Source organism: Poecilia mexicana, unplaced genomic scaffold (assembly GCF_051168715.1).
Source record: "Poecilia mexicana isolate PSO_F unplaced genomic scaffold, ASM5116871v1 scaffold_6, whole genome shotgun sequence".
NCBI lineage: Eukaryota > Metazoa > Chordata > Actinopteri > Cyprinodontiformes > Poeciliidae > Poecilia > Poecilia mexicana.
The window spans coordinates 33,510,993-33,530,368 of NW_028263375.1; the positions used below are offsets into that span (position 1 = coordinate 33,510,993).

Sequence of the window (19,376 nt, forward strand, 5' to 3'; positions counted from 1 at the left end):
TTTCAGCTCATATCTGTGATCTTGTTCTTTCTGTCTCTACCCATCCATCCCATCCTCCATATTGATCTCCTGCACCATTTTCCCTCGTTTATGAACAAGAGCCTACTAAATAAAATATGTAACTAAATCACAGTTACTTTTAAAATGACTGATAAAGCAGTATGTCTACAAATGTAGATTTTGAAACTATTCTATTTCTGTTTTTTTGGCGTCAAGAGCAGCGCTTAGGCCGACTGGTTACATTTTCAGATTTTATCACGAATGATTAGATTCTGGTTGCTTCTTGAACTACGTGAATAAGGAATAATAGTGAGTGTGCGCGTGTGTCTCTGGGCTGCCCTGTGATACCTGTCCATCCATCACAGGGCATCATGTGGCCTAACTCTCCCTTCCTTCTAGCTGAAGATAAGAAGAGAGATAGTGTACCAAGTATGTTAAATTTTAAAATACTTTAGCATACTTTCAAGTACACTTAGGATTAACATACTTAAAGTGTGCTTTTTTGGAACAACATTTTTGTGCTTAGTGCATTTTAATAGTATTTAAATTGTAGTAATGTACAATTTAAAGTATACTAAGCATACTTCAACGTACTTTTATGGAACAACTTAAAATACACTTAAGTATGCTGATTTTTATGTATTAAAATATGCTTGATTAGTATATTTTGAGTGTACTATTTTAGTGCTTGAATATATTTAAAACATATGTAAAATATATTTTAAGTATACTAGAAATACATATTTAATATTTTATTAATGTGATTACAGTATGCTACAAATACACTTTTGGTTTATTAGAATTGCTAATGAAGTACACTTTTTAGTTATTTAATGTCTTATTATTCTGCTTTGCCACTTTCTACATTACATGCTTCATACACACATCTGTAGTGCAAACACATCAGGCTACCGAAACACAGAAGGATCCATTACAACACACTTTACAGGTGAAACTAATTACATTGTGCTTTCAATATATTACCATTTTGGTAACACTTTATTTGATGGGGTGTGCATAAGACTGACATGACACTGTTATAAACATAACGTAACACTTCTCATCCAACTTTTAAAGCAACTTCTCATTAAAATTTTCATTATTTACTGAATGACACTTCATGACAATGTTGGTATGTTCCTAACAGGAGTTATAGCATGTTGACAGTATCATATCAGTCTTATGCACACCCCGTCAAATAAAATGTTACCCACATTTTTTCAAGAGCCAATTTACTATAACAGAATTGTGCAAGTTGTCAATACATTCAAAGTTTACAGTCAACATGTTTATGAAAATCACCACAATAAAACAATAGGTACATGTTAGAGTAAATGTGAAAAATGTTTCACCAAGGAAAGAGTATTGTTTTGATACAATGTCACAGTAATCCAGACAAACTGACATTTCTCCTTCCTAAGAACAGTGAGGATCAATGACAAAACATTCCCATTCACCGCACCACTGCACTTTACAGAAACCTACAAAAAAGAACAATAGAGCAATTAAACAGAGAAAGCATTTGTATTTTAAAGAGTACAGAAAAATAGCAAAGAAAAAAATAAGATTTACAATTTTCAGCCGTTGTGGACTCGCTATGTACGTGACATAATCAGAAATGATGACGATTGGGACCGGATGCCTCGGGTGGAAACATTTCTGGATGTTCTCTTTGCCTGTTTATGTTAGAAGTAGAAAAAAATAGTCAGCAATATCATAGAATCAGCTGATGTTGGTATTAACTATGAAGCTGTTTTAAGTGTGGACTTAAAGGAGACAAACTACCTTAACATCTTTCCATCCATGATCTGAACACGCTGATCCTTGCAGGGTGGTGAGGGGGGCTGGTGGTGACCATCTCCAGCAGCCATCAGATGAGAGGCAGGGTTCACCATGGACAGGTCACCAGTCCATCACAGGGCCCTGAAAGCCAACAACAAATAAAATGTATGAAGGAGAAATGTTAGATTAACAAGGAGAAAAATTCTGTCCAGTTATTTTTAAATCAAATCATGTTTATTAAGCACTTGGTGTTGGTAACACACCAGTTTTTGCTGTTGAAAATGTAGCTAGCTGGTCAGTTAAAAAAAAAAAATCCTTCCACCAGGAAGACGATGTGGAGGTTCATCCTCAGAGCTGGTTGTTGATCTGGTGGAGCCAGAGCTTCTTCTGAGACAGAAAAGTCTTTAAGTTTTCTAACACCTGATCTCTCTGGCTTCATCTTTCATCTTCATTTACTTAAGACTGCAAACATATGTTGAAGATTAAAACATTGATGAACAAGTTATAACAACAACCTCACAATATCAAAGTCTCTCTGTCATACGGAGCTTAATTAAAACCAGGTTAAGTTTATGAATAAAAGTATATTAAGTCCCAACAAACAGAGCCTCCATGCAGTTATAACATGAAGCTGAATGATTATTATAGTAATAATCATACAAGTCACAATAAAATTGATAAAATAATTATTTCTGAAACCAACGTAAGTTATATATCTTTACTGCACTGTATGTAATTAAACGAAGATAATAAGAAAACTTACCACCAACTAGCACCACGTTAGCATCCTTCGTCCCTTCGGGCTCCTTTTGTGCTCCAGGCACATTATGATTTTTGTCTATTTCTTTTCTTTGTTTTCTTATAGACTTTAATTGAATGACCTTTTGTTAATATTTACTTACGTTAATTTGTGGTGCTGTTCCGCCTATAAATAGGCTGGCTTTCGGCATGTTGGAACGCTCCCCCATCCCCGCCTGGGCTCCGCCCTTCCACTCGCTTCCGCTCGCGCCACCAACACCAGGCGCGGTGCGCGCTCGTCCAGCCGCTGTGGGCCGCAGCTGAGGTTTCCAGCCTGCTATGTGGTATTTCTGTTAGCCTTTGTTTGTTTGCTTTTTCGTTTTGATTTTGGCCTGGTGGGACCGGTTGTCCTGGTTTCGATCTTTCTTTTGCATTAGGTTCTTTTTGCTTTAGTCCGGTATTAGTAGGGGCTTCGACGGCCTTGTATAGGGTTGGCCCCCTGCTGTACCGTTTTGTTATGTTTGATCGGCTCACCAGGTCCAACTTTCTGTTAATACTTTTGGGGTTTTGTTTTTCTTTATTTTTTGGGACACGGGATCTGAGGGTCTGAACTCTATTTTCTTCACAGAAAATCAGAAGAAGCTGAACTAAGAAAATCAAAGTGAAGAGAATTTATTAATAAAATATTTTGTTGGAACCCTCATCTTTTGTCTCGTGTCCTCAAATATGTTGTGCCCTTGGTGGACGTAACAGATGATGAGAAGAATGAACACAGTTAAAGACTTGCAGGTAAAAATTAATTTGTTTCCATTTTTTAGAGGGGGAACAGATTATTTCAGGCTGCTGAAATATCCATTCTCTCCTCTCCTCCCCCCATAACTTTGGGAAATAAAAAGTAACTGTTTCCAAATTCTCAAAACTTATGTGTGATAGCATACTAGACATTTCCTTAAAACAGTAATCTGTCATATTTTACATTAGAACGGGATTTACCAAAAAGTCTACACGCTGATCTTTCCAGGAAGTCTTTATTTGGTGCTCTGCTATCAGCCATCCTCTTGTATCAGAAATGAAAAATTATAAATGCACACTACGTGTTGTAAACCTGTGTTTGTTGACTGACTTTTGTCAAGCTTAAGAGACCAAAGCTGGAAAAAGATAGATTCTCTTCGCGTTTAAAATAACACAAAACAGCGTAAAAAGACCTCCATACAAGACCTCGTTTATTTTTTTATTTTGATAGCTGCCGATTAAACTGAAAATTACAACACTGACATGATCATATGAGTAGTTTTAACCGAGAAATCGATCAGAAGCGCCGTGAAAATGGTCAGATCCGCCGGATCCACTTCTCTGGCTGCAATGCGCGCTCCCGACACAGGGGGAACAGATTTTCGCACAAGACCTCAATTCCCCGCCGCCGTTTGCTGATAATTATAGCAACAATTACTGAATAAACATCCAGCACTGCGGTTAAACCAGAATTTTGCCGTATCTTAATGCTATGTCCAAATATTTAACTCACAAACAACTTATCTTGACTATTGTCTTTTTCCTCGCAGAGTGAGGTGAGACCGTTAGCGGCTAACGAATCTCAACCGCTAACGGCTCTATGATCTCGGATTTCTGAGCTTGATGGTCAGTCTGTTTTCTTTTTTTCTCCTAAATAATGATGTTGTTGAATATTTTTCCAGGAGCGACAGTCAGACGATCTCTGATGAATTTTCTCTAACGATGAACAGAAGAATCACTGGAAACACTGTAATATTCAGCTCACACAGCAGATCCGTCTTTCCTCTTCTCTGCCAAACGCCTGTCTCCCATTTGAACAGCGTCTGTTATCTTCTTTGGCTTCAAGATGTTGAGAACGTTTGGTATGGGCTCTTTGCACCTCAGCTTCCGCGTTCGGGGTAAAGGGGCTCGATTGTTTCCGATCCAATACAAATATCATTTACATTAGGTGCTTGCAGTGCTTAGCCAAGGTTTGTACATCGATCCGAAGCCCCAACAAGTCAGCTGGAGAAAGGTTTTAAGATGTTCGCCTCGTTATACATTCACTGACACGAAGGTGAGTTTTACTTAAACTTTGTGGCTAACATTAACGTTAGCTTATGCTAGTAGGCAATATTCTCGGACATTGTTCTTGTAAAATGTGCTATTTAAGTATCTAAACATTCTAACGGACAATGTATTTATCTTATTTTCAAGTCGTTAGTGTCACAGACTAATGGGGTTCGGTTACGGTTCAGGCTTTTAGCTTCCGAAGCCTGACGAAGCTCAACAAGCCTCGTAGCTTAACAGTAGCGCAGCTCTGGTGTCAGAGATCTGCTTCAGCTGTTCAGGTTCAAAGTTGCTGCTTTTAGAAAAATACGACCGTGTTGCTTCATGTCTTCGTGTTATTTCGTTTCATTACCTTTGCATGTTTCTTGTGAAGAGCTCAGGACGGTGTTTACAGCAGTGTGTACAGGCGGATCAGTTGCTCGGCTGTCTGGCTCTGGTCTGCTCTCTCGTTCCCATAAACTCTTTCAGGCTGAATACAGAAGTGACTCCATGGAAATAACTCAGGGAGGCTCCTTTATTTACCATCCGTGGTAGTTTTAGGCTGATCCGGAGTGAAGTGAAGCTGCAAACTTTGCTGTGCGGCGTTAGCTTTAACTGGTAGCGACAGATATTTACAAGCCATCTTCTTAATTCAGGATCGCTTGGAAATTAACAAAAACTTAAAAGCCCATTATATTAGGAAGACAACAATGTTAATAGTATTGTTTTTTTGCATCTGAAATACAACTTAGTCTTTTCTACCAGTCATGGTAACTCAAAGCGGAAAAAAGTGACCCGCATTAGCTCCTGGAGATGTGACGTCAACGCCGTAGGTGCAAAGAGCCCATTGCATGGCGTTTTAAAAAAAAACGTGTGTAAAACCGCCACCATCTGGTCTGGAGTATGAACTGGAGCTAATGCCGTTTTCCACCGGCTCGGCTCTGCTCGGCTCGGCTCTGTTTCGGAGTGACCGCGTTTCCACCGGCCCACTTAGCTCTGTTGCAGGGTACCGCCTCCTGGTGGCGGGGGGTGTAGCGCCCCGCCTCCAGGAGCTACGTGCTGTGCTTCGTTACATGCGACCTAACGCGAGTTGTTGTTTTTCTGATACAAAAGAAGAAGAGAGAGCTGAGCTATTTTTTTATAGCCTGATTGCGATTTTTCTGAGACTAAGAGAAAATGTGACAGTGGGAGGAATGCTGCGATGTGGTGAGGAGGAGCTGATCTCCGCCTTGCAGCGGCAGGAAAGCAGGTGGCTCAGACGGTTCAGGTAAGGTAACGATGATTTTTGTATTAAACTACGATAAAACTTGTAATAGTGCCGAATATACATGAGCTAATGTAAATCAGGGTGTTGCAAATAACTTACAAATATCAGAATTAATTCATCATATATTTCAATGTGTTTTCATGTTGGTAAACTGCCGCCGCAGACCATCGTGGTTCTTCGTGCAGCCTTTGGGTTGTAGGATCTCATCAGTGTCCGTCTTCCTGACTGCTGGTCGGTGTTTACCTTCAGGATGTCCAGAGACCTTCACCTTTCTGGAGCAGGAATCATATGAGCTCAATATGCTGATGAAACATTTCTGATAAAAAAATGTGTCTGTTGTTTTTAACTTCTCAATACGTTTAATTATGATTCACCTGATGTCCAAGGTATACTGAGAACAAATAAAACCATATTCCTTCCAATCTGACTGGTTCTAGTTCCATGTTTTCACATTTTGGACACTAAGAATTTAAAGTTTAAACTCAGTCTTATTTATCACTAATTAAGGTTACAGGTTTTGGAAACATTTTCTCCCTTTCAAGATTCTGCAGGAAGACAGATAAACAGTGAGTGGATAGAATGATGATGTATAAACTAGAAACTAACATGATTTGTATTTAGGGTTCTTGTTAATAGCAACCCTGATAATAATGTCAAAATGTTTGGTTTGCTGAATAACGTATTCAGTTTCGGATGGCTTCATTGGTAATCTACAATGTTAAGTTCAATGAAATATTTATATAATATAATGTTATTTTCACTCTGGCTAAAGCTCCTCACATTTTGGGAGGATTGTATTAGGAGTTTGATGCCATATAAACTACAGTATATACAATAATGTGTGGAGTGAACAGAAATAGAGACTTTGTTCACTGAGACACAACAACTTTTATTTTTCTTTTGTTTGTCTCAATTCTCCATGGAGCTCTGCCATATCTGCTGGTAGCTGCTTCCTCCTGAAGGAGATCCTGTTGTTCTGATGGTTCTCCTCATCGTTCTCCATCATGTCAGCCATGTTGCTCTCCTTCTGCTCCCTGGGAAAAGTAATTAGATGTTATAGCTTATAGCACATAAATGTAGATAAATAACAGTTACTAATGTGGAAGTTACATACACATAAGGAATTATTTAAAACAGACATGTTACTTTATGGAAACACTTTTTTTTTTACCATCCAACCATACAGAATTATAAATAACTGGAATAGTGTAAATTAAAGACAAAATGTAATTACTTGTAAGTTTCTGACCTATGCATGCATACAGCCATGGATAAAATACCACCATCGTTTTCTTCAGGTTTATTGCTCATTCTACAATTACTAATTAATAATTTGATTAGAGAACTGATATCTAGCCATTTTACAATAATAGGATGTCATATAATATGTTTTATTATCTCGCAACGGGGGAAACTCGGATGAATCAGCAAAATGAGAAACAATTGAAGCACGTAGATTCACGCAAAGATAAGAAACAAGCAAAGGTAAAATGCTGTACAATATTGAGTTATTTAGAACTGTAATGTGCAACCGAGTGTCTTCAGAAAATGCGCATGTTATGTTTGAGCAATAAAAATACAGCAGACTTTGTGTTTTAAATGTCTTCCATGACTATATGTGTGCAACCATAAATGTAGTACAAACCAGACAGATATATCTACAAACTTCTCACCTGGCTGGAGAGCAGCAGCGGCGTCAGCTGCGTCTGGTCGGTGTTCACCGTGGGGCTCCGTCGCTCTGAAGCGGCTAACGAAGCTTTACATTCGCTCCACTACTGACAAAAACGACTCATTCCTCACGGCTCCATCGAGCTGCCGCTGAATATTGAAATCCGAAGCAAAGAAAAAAGCCGGCATCTTTTTTTAGTTAACGGCTTGTTTGTATCTTCCATCACTTCCGTGTTGCAGCGAGTTTCAAACGTTGCGCCTTCATTTTTCTTCTTCTCTCTGCTGCTCCGTCTTGTCCACGCCCTCAGCCAATCAGTGAACAGCAGCGAAGCTTGCGTCACCTACCAAACCAGGGCCGGCCCGGCTGGCCCTGCTCTGAAGCAGGACCCTAAAAAGCAGGGCGAGCCCGGTTGAAAAGGGCTGGTGGGAAACGCATTTAAAGCGACACCGGCCGAGTAGAGTCGGTGGAAAAGGGGCATAAAGTGTCAATGCTTGATATTTTGGCATGAACACATTAGTTACTTTGTTAAATAACATTACGTCAAGTTCCACTATAAGGATTATTATTTTTTTATTCTTTGCCATTTTAACAAAAGTAGCAAAAGATTATTAAGGCGCCTAAAAAGGCATACTTTATTTGCCTACAGTATACACTGAGATGTAGTTTAAAAAAATACTGAAATTAATAATTTAAAGTAAGCGTTAAGTGAATTTAAAAAAATGCTAATTTGAGCATATATTTTAAAATATACAGAAAATATCTTTTACAGATATTTTAAAAATCTTTTAAATATACAGTCGAGCAAGTGTGTATTTACTCACACTTAAAGTATATTTTTATTTAATATATTTCTTAAAAGTGTATTTTGGTACAATTATATTTAAGTATGCTTAAAGTTATAATTTCGAAATTGGTACAAGCATACTTTTAGTATACTTCATATATTTTTATAGGTAGTACACTTAATACTTAGTATACTTAAAATATACTTTCACAAATGTAAGTATATTTGAAATATACTAAAGTATACTTTTTTTTTTACTGGGGTTGAACGCACTTTGAGGGGAACAGATCCACAAGGTCCGACTGTCTTCAAAGAACTGTAAATCTCATTTCTACAAGGTAGTAGCTTGAATTTGTACACTACTATTTCAGTATCATTCAACTGTAACCAGTTTAATTTTTGAAATAACTAAAAATTGTCTGAAAAATAATCTGGTATAATAATTTTGGTAATTTTCGCTGATCTGAAACAGGAAACATTTTCTCTGATTTCTTCTCACATCTGTCAAGTTTTGGTTCCAGCTCTATCTATAAACCTCAACTGATCTGAAAAACAACCTTTGTGAGGATAAATGGTCCAGCAACGTTGGTTTCGTACACCTCCATCATGTCCTGTTTCCTGGTGGCTGACAGTGATCCGGGGGCTGACGGTTTGTTGATAGCAGCGTTATTGATGAGAAGATTCAGCCCAGTGGTTCCGAGCTTCTGGCTCACAGCCTGGAAAGCAGCTGAGATGCTGTCTTCATCTGCTGTATCTGCAAATGGACAGGAAGTTATTCAGCTGGAAAAGCATTCACCAAGATGATAAGTAGGTAAACCTTTCATTATTCAGCCCAAAACACAAACAGCTCTGGATTATTTTGGAAGTCAAATATCACAGATGTTAGTTGGCAGGACTCTCTATTCATGTTCACCAAACAGAAACTTGACTTCAGCATAGAATCTTTATGTGCTGCTCTGTTCTAATGTATTTCTTTCCAGTGCTTCACTGATCAAAACTCATTTAAATTAGCAGTCTACCAGCTGATGTTTTGCTTTTCCTCATTGGAGATACTGGTTCACAAAATCTGCCAGAGTGAAAGAAAAGGCCAAAATACAAAATGACATAAAGCTTCACATTGTAATGAAATTTCTTTGAGACAGGAACCAAATGTCTAACTCTTAATTCATTTAAGATTGCCCCATGAACAATTCCTTGATTCTATTTCTCTCATCATAGCAGAGTCTCGGTGTCCTTCAGGTCATTCTGCATACAGCTCTGCTCAGATCCCACCAAAGCGTTTCAGTCACGCTCTGCTCTGGACTTTCATCCTTTAGTTTTGTGTTCTCATACAGTTACTGCAAGCCCAAGTAGTTTCAGTACAGTCTTGGTGGTAAGAATCATAATCTTACATTCAATCTGTTTGTATACGGGGCGGAGCATAGTCCTTTAAGAAGCAGGACTGAAATGTTCCAGAAATCTTCTGGTTCATTCTGAAAGGTTCTGCAAACCCAAATCTATTTTAGATAAATGAAGCTTTCTCTTTGAAACCCTCCAAGCCATTCTTATTCAGGTTGTTTCTAAATCCCTGTCATAAAATGCTGACTGTGCAAATACACATGTGCACCTCTATATCAACAGTAGCTAGAACTTGCTTTGAGTACCATGATAACATCTTGGGGCTTTTGGATGCTAAAAGCATCTTACAGTCCGCTCTGAGGATGAACTTGTTTGGACAGCCAGATATTGACAGTAGCCTGTAGAAAGCTTTCTGTACAACAGCAGTAGTTGGAGGTCTGCCTTACTAAACTCAGACACGGTGTCAGCTCTTTGGAGATCACAGTGGTGTTACCTAAGGACAGCCATACTAAATGCCCGAGGTTTAAAAAAGCAAAGCTCCTCTAGAACAGTGTTTTTCAACCCTGGTCCTCAAGGCACACTGCCCTGCATAAAAAGGCATTTCCCTGCTTCAACACACATGATTTCAATTAATGGCTGATTAACAAGCTTTTTCTGAACTGCAATCATTTAAATTGGGTGTGTTAAAGCAGGGAAACATCTAAAACAGTGTTTCTCAACCCTGGTTCTCACCGCCCCCCTGCTCTGCATGTTTTAGATGTGCCTCTATTCCAGAACAGCTGATTCAAATGACTGCATGACCATCAAGTGCTGCAGAAGCCTGTTAATCACCCAGAGATACAATTCAGGTGTGTGGCAGAAGGGAAATACTTAAAACATGCAGGACAGTGTGCCTTGAGGACCAGGGTTGGAAAACACTGCTCTAGAATGCTGAGTCATGATGCTCAAGTGTACTACCCCAGATGTAATACACTTGTGTGTGATTTAATGGGAATAAATGTGGTGATTTTATAATTTATTGCTCCCTAGATACGCTGGAGGGACGAAGAGTACAGGAGGAGACCCAGGAGCATAAGTTTGGGTCTGGGTCTCCTCTTGGGGGGCCGTACCCAGAACACTCACCATGTAACCAGAGCCCTAAGCCAGCTCAACTGGCTCCTCTGGATGTGGAGAAGCAGTGGCTCTACTCTGCGTTCCTCCCAGATGAATTCCAGATTGAATATATCAATGTTGTTAAAACGCAAAATCATATATCCAGGTATCTTAATTTGATAGAAAATTCTGTAGGTGTTGAATTGTGTCATGTCTTTAAATCAGGGGTGTCCAAAGTCGGTCCTCGAGGGCCGGCATCCTGCATGTTTTAATTCTCTTCCTGGTGGTAGTAACAACCTTTTCATCTTGTCAGTGTTCCTCTTAGGCCTTCTAATGAGCCATCATTTGGTCCAGGTGTGTTAAACCAGGGAGAAAACTAAAACATGCAGGATGCCGGCCCTCAAGGACCAACTTTGGGCACCCCTGCTTTAAATGATTTAAACATGTAGTAGGTAAACATTTATTAAACCAACTTTACAAAGACTAAGAGGTGCTATAATGTTAATACATTGGGTTAACCGGTCTCATTAAGCTGCCATTGTGTGGGAGTTGGTGCCTGCATGGTTGTTTACCCTGTGTGTGTTTGTGTTGCCCTGGAAACCTTTCACATGTATCTCACCTCTTACCTAACAGTCACGTGTTGTTGCATCACTTCCTTGATTTTGATTCTATATAACTGAGAACGATTATGAAAACATCCAGAAAATTTTGAAAATACACAAAATTGTAGTAAAAAAAAGTAATGTATGAAGTGTTTTACACGTTGAAATCCTAATTAAGACCTGATTCAGGCTGTCGTCTTTAAAAGCTACTGTTGGTTTTTGTTACATAGCTGTCACTGGAAAAATAAACTTGCAGTTACATGACAGTAGGTTTCAAATGTACTGTACTCTTATGGGGTGTGTTGTGTTTACCAAATTTGATTGGAGTGATTTTTCCAGGAAATCGATTGGCCAAGTCCCTCAGAGCCTGATGAACACAAATAAAGAAGACATGAAGTTAGAGGAAAAGATGGACAGTTAGTGATACATAAATGTATCACTTTTCATATCTCTTCATTCTTATACCAGTCATTTTTCCTTCTTTAGCTCTGATCTTCATATGTTTGCATTGTATACTGTGGGTTAAATATGTTTGACATTTCTACACGTTCTGGACATTTTTGAAGTGCACAATTAAAAGTTGTTCTGGCAACAGATTCTTCCACTGGAGCCATGGATCTCTGCAGCTCCTCCAGAGTCACCATGGGCCTCTTGGCTGTTCTTTGATTACTGCTCTCCCGGACGGGCCTGAAGGCCACCAGCTGGTCCGTTCTCTCTCCATGTCCGGATGAAGGATTGATCAGAGTTCTGCGATGTTGTTGTAAACTTCATTTTAAACTTCTCCACATCATTCCCCCTGACCTGCATCCTGGTTTCTATGCTGGTTGTTCTCCAACAAACATCTGTGATCTTCACAGAACAGCTGTGAAAGTTGCACAGGGATTGCTGTTGCCTACTATGCAGGTAACATCTAAACAAAGTTGGTTTCCCTACATTTCATTTAGGGGTACAATATAAACATCAACCTTTCAGATATTTCTTATGTAAAATAGTTTGAAAATCTTGGATAAATTTCAGTTATGTACTTTTTTGTGTTCAATTCAATTGAATTAAATTCAGTTAATTATTTGTACCGCCAATTCATAACAAATGTCAACTCGAGACACTTTACAAAAATGTCATTTAAATTTTTGTAAATTGAAATAAATTTACAATTTTGTATTTTGTAAATTCCAATTGATCCTAATTATCAAACAATGCATTAAGTTCAGTTCATTTTTCAAATTAGTATAAAATGAAATCCAGCAGAGCATAGAGTCACTGACTTGCAGCTTTCACATCTGGTCAAAGTGACAACAGACAACTGCTTGCATTGTGTCTGTGACTTTACAGCAATCCCTCATACTGCACATGGGTGATTCTATAATTGGAGATACATTTGGCACTTCAAGAAATGACAAAAAAAAACTTTTCATTTCTTAAAAATTTTCTTAGGTAGTCTATTGAAAAGGCATTAAACTTTAAAAAAATCTGTAATTGCCAAACATTAGCTACATATTTTATAATCTTTTCTCAGAAAAAACGTATATTTTGCGGTATGTTATGTCAACTCTGTTACGGACAATATAGACAGTGAGTGAAAAAAACAAATTCTAGCAGACTAAAATATTTTTATTCCATTACACCAAGTGTCCTACTACCCAAATACTTTAAATGGAGATGTTTTACTTAAAAATACATTTTAAACAATCAAAAGATACTCAACTTTTCACAGAGTTGTTCGCATAGGGTCAAACGTTTTTCATTAAAACTCATTGAAAACCATCATTCTTTTAGAAATAAAATTGGTCAGTAATACTAAATTACAGCAGAAGTCAACCAACAATGTATATGGTGCTCTAGACAACAGTTTTCCTTTTTTTTGGTGAAAGTATGTCATAAACATGTCAACTCTGTTACCTAACAGAGTTGGTGTTAGTAACAGAATTGACAGGACCATAATAATTTAGAACTGAAAACTCTGTTATTGTCAACTCTGTTACCCTATTTGGTAACAGAGTTGACAGTAACAGAATTGACAATTTCAAACATTTTTATTAAAAACTCCACTTGTGAGTAGAAATTGTGAAAAAACATGACACCACTGAGATAATGGTTTAAAAACCATTAAAAAAACTTGTCTCTGATCAAAAATCTGTTGTATTTTTCTCATGATTCTTTGGTAACAAGATTGACGTTGAAAACGATAACACCTGGTGATTGTGATTTTTAAACTAAAATATTTCCCAGAGAATGGCACATAGACCTCTGTGTGTTTCAGGTCTTATCAGTAAAAGTAAATGACTTAATTTTATGCAGTTTATATAGCCGTAGAAGGCAATTTCCTAGATTTACAGGGACAAAACCATATGGTAACAGAGTTGACAAAAAATTCTCGGACACATATTTTTTCAAAAATAAGGGTATTTTGAGTTAATTTAATGTGATGTTGTTATTAAATTGACCTTTTAGGCAGTTTAAAAAAAGACAGAAAAAACAAATTCACCAAAGAAAAATAATAAAACATAGGTTTTTGCATCATTTTTCAGGTTAATAAAAAAGACAGTACCCAACTCGGACGACAAGAAATCTTGGTTTTTCAGCTATATAAAACAATTTTAAATGTATTTACTTAAATGTTTTTACTTGTTAAATATTATGATCCATTAAAATGAGTAATAAATTACGAAAACATTTAAAAATTGAAATATTTTAATATACCAGACCAAAAATAATGACTCTGGACATCAAATGTATCTGCAATTATAGAATGACCCACATGCATATAGCGACAGTTGGGAGGAAAAGCTCACCTTTAACTGGAAGAAACCTCCAGCAGAACCAGAACCTGGTTCGGTCTGAGCAGCCATCTGCCACCATCGATGTTGGTATGTCACTTTAAAACCACCAGAAATCTCAATTATGTTTTAAATATTTGTGTGTATTTATATCTCGGGTTATATAAATTGGCAATATATTTGTCTTGTATTTATTTGTTTGTCTGAGTCAGTGAAGGATGAACAGTTTGTCCTGCTGTCCCCCATCCTCCTCTGATATCTGCCTGTTAAAGTTACTTAATGCACAAAGTTTTTATAGTTTCTACTCTTGGCTTGTCTACTCATAACTGGAATACTTCAGATCTAAGGACTGCAGAATGTTTTTGTTTCATTTTTAATTTTTTCTGAGTAAGAGCAAGATGCCTCCAGTTGACACCGAGGACATCAGCAATATTTTACAGAGATATCAGTCAATAGAATTGAGAGTTTCTTGACTGGAGGTAAATATTGAAATCAACTCAAGATTGGAAAATAAACCAAATCCATAGGCGTAAATCCCAGGGGAAGCGGGGGGTCAGGACCCCACCCCCGCCCCCCAATCTTGGAAAAGTCTAGAATTGTCCCCCCCCAAAGAAATCATGAAGGAAACCCTTGTATTTAAAGAATATCAATATAAAAAAGGCAATACAAACAAAGAATGAAATAAGTCTGCCATTCATCTAAGAAAAAAATATGAATATAATAAATAAGGGTGGGGGGCGCACCGATTTATGTTTTCGCATCCACCTGAATAATATGTAGTTGCGCCCCTGGTTCAGTCAAAGTTAAGGAAGAGCAACAGCAGTGCTGCTGAACGACACCCGCTGAAGTGAGGAGCTAACAGCTGCTATGGCTCTGCAGCACTAACAAAAACCCTCCAGCAAGTAAATACTTAAATCAAAAGACATGTTGCACACTTTATTTACTTTCACTGCTCAATAGGAAGAAACACATTGACAATAAACAGTTCGTTATTTCATTACTTTGGCTGAATCATGATAAACTGCCACCTTATGCCTTGGAAACTGTTAAGAAAATAAATTTTAAATATGCTAGGTCTAAAACTTAACCATATGTTCAGTATTAGATCAAATTAATAGTGTTTTAAATAAGAGAATTCACTCCAAATTAAATCCATGGTTTAATCAGCGTAATCTCTTAAGTAGGATAGTTCAATTGAAACATATTACACTAAATTGAATTAAAATAACTTAGCTTGTAGTTCTCTATAATTTAAAACACAGCTAGTTTCTCTGTGGACTGACCAGGCATTCACAGGGGGTCGTGGCTCTGTGTGTGAGTTTAACCTTTTGACCACTTTGATAAGATTTAACAGCTGGTGTAAAACAATCTGGTCCGGTCAACAGAGTAGAGCTTCCTCTTGGGACAGGGTCATAAAAAACATCTGTCTTCATTCAAAAGAAAATAACACTTCTTTGATCTTAAAAACAAGTTTTTACTGGAACATAGTCAACTAGATTTAAATGAATTTAGCTAAGAACAATCCCCTAATTTGAATACAGCAGAGAAGGGAAACACGCGCTCCCTTTAAGTAGTGATGGGTAGATGAGGCGTCATGTATTGTTTCGACACATAGCAAAAGTGTGTCGATTCTGTCTCGATACAGCAGGTGTCACTCAATACTGACACCTGCTGGACATTAAAAATCCCTACAGGCAACGTAGTGATTTGATGACAGTCTATACAATAAGATTTAAGTCTTCATATTTTATTGAATATTATATATTGTATTATGTCATATCATATCTTCAGTTAAATTTAAAATATATTTGATATACAGCCAATAAAAAATGTGAACATGTACCATAAAGTGAAAATTTAAGTGAATGTGTTTGGAATGAGGATCCTTGTGGACAGGATCCTCATTCTGTCCACAAGGACAGAATGAGGATCTAATCTGTAGATTTTTTTTAATCTACAGATTAAAAAAAAAAAAAAAAAAAAAAGTTTTTACAACATTTTGAAATTTAGCCTTTTACGCTTTTTTAACAAAACTTTTGCTGTAGAAAAAAATGAAGTAAACGCTACATTTACAGCGAAGCTTTGTTTTTCTTAGAGGTTGTGTTCCGAAAATAGGCGAAATCCGTTAAGTAGATACCTTTATTTTTTACAGTTATTAGCATAAATAAATACTCTACATTTAAACTAAATAACAAAACCTGTTTTCAGGTCTGCGGATGTGCGTGTTCATCAATCGGGCCTCAATGTGATCCGGAGTCACGTCATTAAAGCGTCTCCTCCAAGCTGCCCCGGGAGATTCACAGCTGTATCTACAGCAGAGCGATGGATCTCATCAAGCGAGCCTCCGGTCGGGTGTTGCGCTGCCTCTGGCCAGTTTTTTTTTTCCAGCTGGCATACTAAGTTTCAGTTTCCATCTCCTGAGTGGCCAATCTATATTAAATACCATAACTTTATTGGCACTCAGGTAGAGAAGAAGCGCGGAGACTGTTTTTACCAATCATACGGTCAATCAGGACGCAGATCAAAATGGTCTCACACTGTGGAAACCTTTTCTTTGAAGCTGCTCCATAGGTGATGCTTGGCAAATGCTTTTGACAGATTCGGTTCCTTATTAACAGTTTGGCGCGTTAATGTCGTTTCAAAACAGTTCCTGTATCGGTCACGTGACTTGCTGAAACCAATACGCGCACCGACACGGGTTTTGGTCTGTGGGCTTGACACATGCGCCGATGCATCAGTGTTGCCGGACCCATCACTACCTTTAAGTATTGGACCCGGAACTTTAACTTCAGATCGCTCCGGGGTTACCCGTGATGCTGTCTCTGGGGAATGGTGCATCGGTGAAATGGTTCCCCGTAAGTTTGTCTTGGTGTGTGGATGTCTGTGGAGTAAGGTAAATATTGAATTGGATGCTGGTCTGTGACTTTGTTGAGTTTTGTCAGCTTCATTAGTTGTTCGTCTAATAAATGTTGTTATGTTTGGACTTGGAAAACGTTTGTCTTTGTCTTTATGGTTCAATGACAATGACGACATCAATGAAGACATCAAGGAATCCGGGCAGAAGATAATTCAACGAGTCAAAAGATTTTAATTCTTTTTCTGATTAAAATTAACAAAATCAAAGCTAGCTAAACTGCTGCATTGCTTTCATAGACTTAGCTCCTTTTTCTGTTTAAGGTAGCCAATATTTCAATTATATTTAGCTCTCTAGCTCTTACTTTAATAAGAAGAGTTTGAAACTGGGAGCGGCTCAGCATTGGCTGACAGCTCAGTATGGGAGCCGAGAGCAAAGGAGGTACAGCAGCTCTTTACAAATAAAGTATGCCTTTATTTTTTACCATCTTCAACGTAGAGCCTTTAAAACCACAACATAAAATCTGAATATTTTTCTAGAAAACTCTGGTGCTGACCTTTAAGTTTAAGTTATTACTTCCCAAATATTCAATTCCAACATATTTATAGGTTTTAACATGAACCACTCTCCCCCCTAAAAAAATAAAGTTTAAAGCAACTTAAGTTGTAATTTAAATGACACATGACTTGTATGGAGAACCACTGCAATAAATCAATATTTATGAGGAATTTTATTAAGTGGAGTTACTTATTAAAACCTTTTAGTCAGACCCTTAAGTTTTTGTAAAGGTGTATCAGAGATTAGATCTGTGACTCTGAACCAAACTCATATCTAAGCAACATTTGAATCTTAGTTTGACTTCTATGGGTCTCAGCAGGTTGTTTACTGAGAAAAACACTTTTGTTATTCATTACTTACTAGTCATTTTTGATGGTGCAGCTTGAACAAAAATGTAAACCACATTTTACTGTAACTTTGCCGACCCCCCCCCAAAATTGCTCTTAAAAATGTCCCAGTTTATGGTCCCCCCAATAATGAGATGGGATCTACGCCCTTAACCAAATCTACCAAACAAACAACTTGTGATCACCTTAGCAAACAGCTCATGCCCCTGGAACTGCCTTGGAGCAAAGCCGAAAAATAAATCTGTGACTAAACGACTAACAGGACGGATCCCTCACATGGATGATATAGTTTGGCTGGCTTTGAGCTGAGATGTCCTCTCATCTACAACCTACTGCACCGAAGAAAAAACATCAAGCCTCCGGAACCATCATAATTTCACTTTCCTTAACCTGAGCACCAAGGATTAATCAGCCAGCTCAAGCCATAACACATCCCGTCATGTCCAGCTGGAAACCCATTAAAGTCCACTGAAATTTTGTGGACAGCAAGATCTACAGAAACTCATCCATGAGTTTATCTTTAGTCACTGATTACTGCATCAGTGTCTTAACAGGTCTGTCTAAAAAAATCAATCCTCCAGCTACAGCTGATCCAGAACGCTGCTACTGGCATTCTGCCTAAAACCAGGAAGATAGAGAACATCACCCAGTTCTAAAGTCCTTCCAAATGCCTTGTTGCTGAAATATCTTATACAAATATACTTGATTGATTGATTTATTTCTCTTGTTTTGTTAAAACTGACTTTAAGTCCCTCAGAGTAATCAATTCTGATAAATCCACCATGGACATCCTGAAGTGTTTCCTCTGTCAGGCAGCTCATGTAACCTGATGTAGGTGAATAATAAATCAGAGGAAAGCACAAAGGTCCATGTCAGGTCAGATTTATTCAGGTGATGTTTTTTATGAACCTTAATGTAGTCAGAGGGGAAGTATCAGAGAATAATTTCCTCATTTTAAACAGACTCACAGCCTGCAGGTTCTGTAGGTACAGGGTTTACTACAAACATTAAACTCTTCATACCTCTGCATAACACAGCTTAACCTGAGCCCTTGTACTATACACAGCACTTTCAAGAGAAAGGAAATACAGTCCAAAACTAAATAGCTACTAGGTGGGTGAATAAAAAGTGAAATTGTTTATTATTTCCTCACACCAAGCTCCACTTGGGCTGCCAGGTAATGGACAGAACTCAGCTGGGTCCCCATTGCTTGTGAGTTAACAATGAGAGGGTTTCCAGACACCAAAAAGCATTAAGTGAATGGGTGGCTGTTTTTAAGGGTTTTAGAAGCAGTTGAGACCCAAATGGGAGCATAATAACGTTCACATGGGTCCATTTTAACTCATTCCATTTTCATTACTTTTTAAAATAACAATCGTTATGTTGTACAGCTACAACATAACGATTAGGAGTTGTTGCCTTTCTAAACAGGAATAAAAGTACAGAAATGAAAGCTGCAAAGAATCAATAAACAGCTCTTAAGCTCCTGTGTGCACAGCAGCATATGTGTGTGTTTGCAAAGGATGTG

The 19,376-nt window shown here is 37.9% G+C and overlaps 1 protein-coding gene and 1 long non-coding RNA gene across 3 annotated transcripts in view; both read right to left on the minus strand.

The window, feature by feature from the left end:
* LOC106909473 (uncharacterized) overlaps positions 1–19,376 on the minus strand; it is a 31,800-nt gene that overhangs the window by 12,196 nt on the left and 228 nt on the right. For both annotated transcript variants that reach the window (XM_088006644.1, XM_088006645.1), the window contains exons 2-3: positions 11,625–11,679; positions 8,838–9,034 (exon numbers count right to left, since the gene is read on the minus strand). In XM_088006644.1, coding sequence (XP_087862770.1) covers positions 8,838–9,034; positions 11,625–11,679 — 252 coding nt within the window. The remainder of the gene's footprint in view (positions 1–8,837; positions 9,035–11,624; positions 11,680–19,376) is intronic.
* On the minus strand, positions 190–8,829 carry LOC148159536 (uncharacterized). Its single transcript, XR_015763111.1, has 4 exons — positions 7,501–8,829; positions 1,786–6,861; positions 1,573–1,676; positions 190–1,481 (listed from the first exon to the last, which is right to left on the minus strand). It is a non-coding gene; the product is annotated as an uncharacterized LOC148159536 (long non-coding RNA).